The 2,500-nt window shown below is 33.9% G+C and overlaps 1 protein-coding gene across 1 annotated transcript in view; it reads left to right on the forward strand.

Annotated features, from left to right (window-relative positions):
• Nucleotides 1–2,500, forward strand: part of LOC137621376 (uncharacterized) — a 94,049-nt gene that overhangs the window by 49,177 nt on the left and 42,372 nt on the right. Inside the window, exons 18-19 of the mRNA XM_068351673.1 lie at nt 859–1,062; nt 2,302–2,411. Of these exons, the coding sequence (XP_068207774.1) occupies nt 859–1,062; nt 2,302–2,411 (314 nt within the window). The remainder of the gene's footprint in view (nt 1–858; nt 1,063–2,301; nt 2,412–2,500) is intronic.

The following is a 2,500-nucleotide window of genomic DNA, read 5'->3' on the forward strand; positions in this document are numbered from 1 at the left end:
TCATTATTACTATTGGTATTATTATTATTATTATGAATTATTATTTTTATCATTATTATTATTATTGTTATAAATTATCATTATTATTATCATTATTATTGTTGTTATTATTATTATTACAGTATTATTATTATTATTATTATTATTATTATTATTATTGTTATAAATTATTAATATTATTATTATCATTATTATTATTATTGTTATTATTATTATTATTATTATTATTATTATTATTATTGAATTGATTTTCAAGATTATTTTAGGGGCTTAATAATTTCTGCTTCAATGAGTTATCCCCCCTTTAATATTTAAATAAGAAATTTCTAATGATATTCAAGATTTTGATTTTCATAAAGTAATTGATGATTTTTATTACGATTTTATTTCTGGTGGTTCAGAAAATTAACTTTTACTGATTATTATTATTATTATTATTATTATTATTATTATTATTATTATTATTACTTGCTAAGCAGGATGCTATAAGCCAAAGGGGCTCCAACAGGGAAAATAGCTCAGTGAGGAAAGGGAACAAGCCCAACCCCCGACTGGTGTGCCCAACCACAGCAGTGGCCTCCCCAGTCAATAGCTTAAACTCAAAGTCCCCGGGCTGGGATCGATCTGCTGCCAAGCGAATGCTAGGCAAACACGTTACCAATGTACTAATTATTTCAATTTTCATTACTCCTTACATCGTTTATTTATTTCTTTATTTCCTTTCCTCATTGGGCTATTTTTCCCTGTTGGAGCACATGTGCTTATAGCATCTTGCTTTTCCAACTAGGGTTGTAGCTTAGCAAGTAATAATAATAATAATAATAATAATAATATCATCTTCGTCTCTCCATCTTGCAGTATGTACACAGAACATCAGCATCGATAATGCCACTTATCCCTGGACCACGGGTACTGAAATCATTGAAAATGGTGAAGTGACAGTCACCTGTGATGATGGTTTCATGATAAGATACGACAATGACAGCGCTTCCAGAGACATTGTCTTGAAGTGCGACGTTCCAGGCTGGGACATTGACCCTGATGATATCCAATGCTTACCAGGTAAGTCAAACATGATTGATTTGCTGTCAGATAAGCAAGGCGGACTTGCTTATTGAAATGTACTGTACCAACCGTGTGTCACATGATCGTACATAGTTCATTTTGTGTATATATTATGCTTGTATCTTCGCTCTTCCCTCGCACAAAAAAGAACCTGAATAAACATACCTGTTTTTCTCATCGGTAACGGTGTCGATTTTGAACATGAAATTTCCTGTTGCCCTGAGCTTTTGGTATATAAAGGAGAGTGTTCTATAATAAACTCACTCAGTTGCTTTCATCCTGTCTTTGAGTCACAACCTTCTCTCGGCCCGTCACAATCCAAATAATGTCTTCTCAATTTTTTCTTTATATCTTAAAATGGTATTGTTCATTTTTTTATATATATAAATGAATACAGTATGGTAAGAATTTCATATTTTTTGGTAGAGTTAAAATTTTGTGAGAGAGAGAGAGAGAGAGAGAGAGAGGAGAGAGAGAGAGAGAGAGAGAGAGAGAGAGAGAGAGAGAGAGAGAGAGAGAGAGAGAGAGAGAGAAAGAATTATCATCTGGATTCTTTAAGTAATCAAACTGAAATGTAAATTCTGAAATGAAAGTCTACTATTGAATCAAACCATTGCCATACCAACAGAGGAAAATTTTCTGATTGAGGAATTAAAATTTAGAGAGAGAGAGAGAGAGAGAGAGAGAGAGAGAGAGAGAGAGAGAGAGAGAGGGAGAGAGAGAGAGAGAGAGAGAGACGAATTAAACCATTGCCATACCAACACAGGAAAATTTTCTGATAGAGGAACTAAAATTTGGGTAGAGAGAGAGAGAGAGAGAGAGAGAGAGAGAGAGAGAGAGAGAGAGATTTTATTTTGTTTCAATCAATTTATTGTGTCATAGTAATAATACTATTGTTTTTTATCTTTATAGTAAATGAGTTATGCCCAAATAATTCATACGGAGAGAGAGAGAGAGAGAGAGAGAGAGAGAGAGGAGAGAGAGAGAGAGAGAGAGAGAGAAATTGTAAGAGTAGACATTACTCACAAATGTGTGTGAGAGAGAGAGAGAGAGAGAGAGAGAGAGAGAGAGAGAGAGAGAGAAATTGTAAGAGTAGACATTACTCACAAATGTGTGTGAGAGAGAGAGAGAGAGAGAGAGAGAGAGAGAGAGAGAGAGAGAGAGAGAGAGAGAGAGAGAGAGAGAGAACCCAGACACCTTAAACCTTTCATATTAATACGAAATATTCTATTTCAGTATGCAGTGATCCTCCAGAAGGTGGCGTGAACATTACTGTAAACGTAACCAGTTTGTTTGTAGGAACTAACTTGACCTATGTTTGTGACGAAGGGATGTATATTCCTGCTGTGAGTATTTCTATGAAGGATTTTTATTACTTTTGAATAATGTGAAGAAGCTTTTCTCTTCCTGGTTAGAATTTCCTTGATTTTATTAT

The sequence above is a fragment of the Palaemon carinicauda genome, chromosome 28 (assembly GCF_036898095.1).
Source record: "Palaemon carinicauda isolate YSFRI2023 chromosome 28, ASM3689809v2, whole genome shotgun sequence".
NCBI lineage: Eukaryota > Metazoa > Arthropoda > Malacostraca > Decapoda > Palaemonidae > Palaemon > Palaemon carinicauda.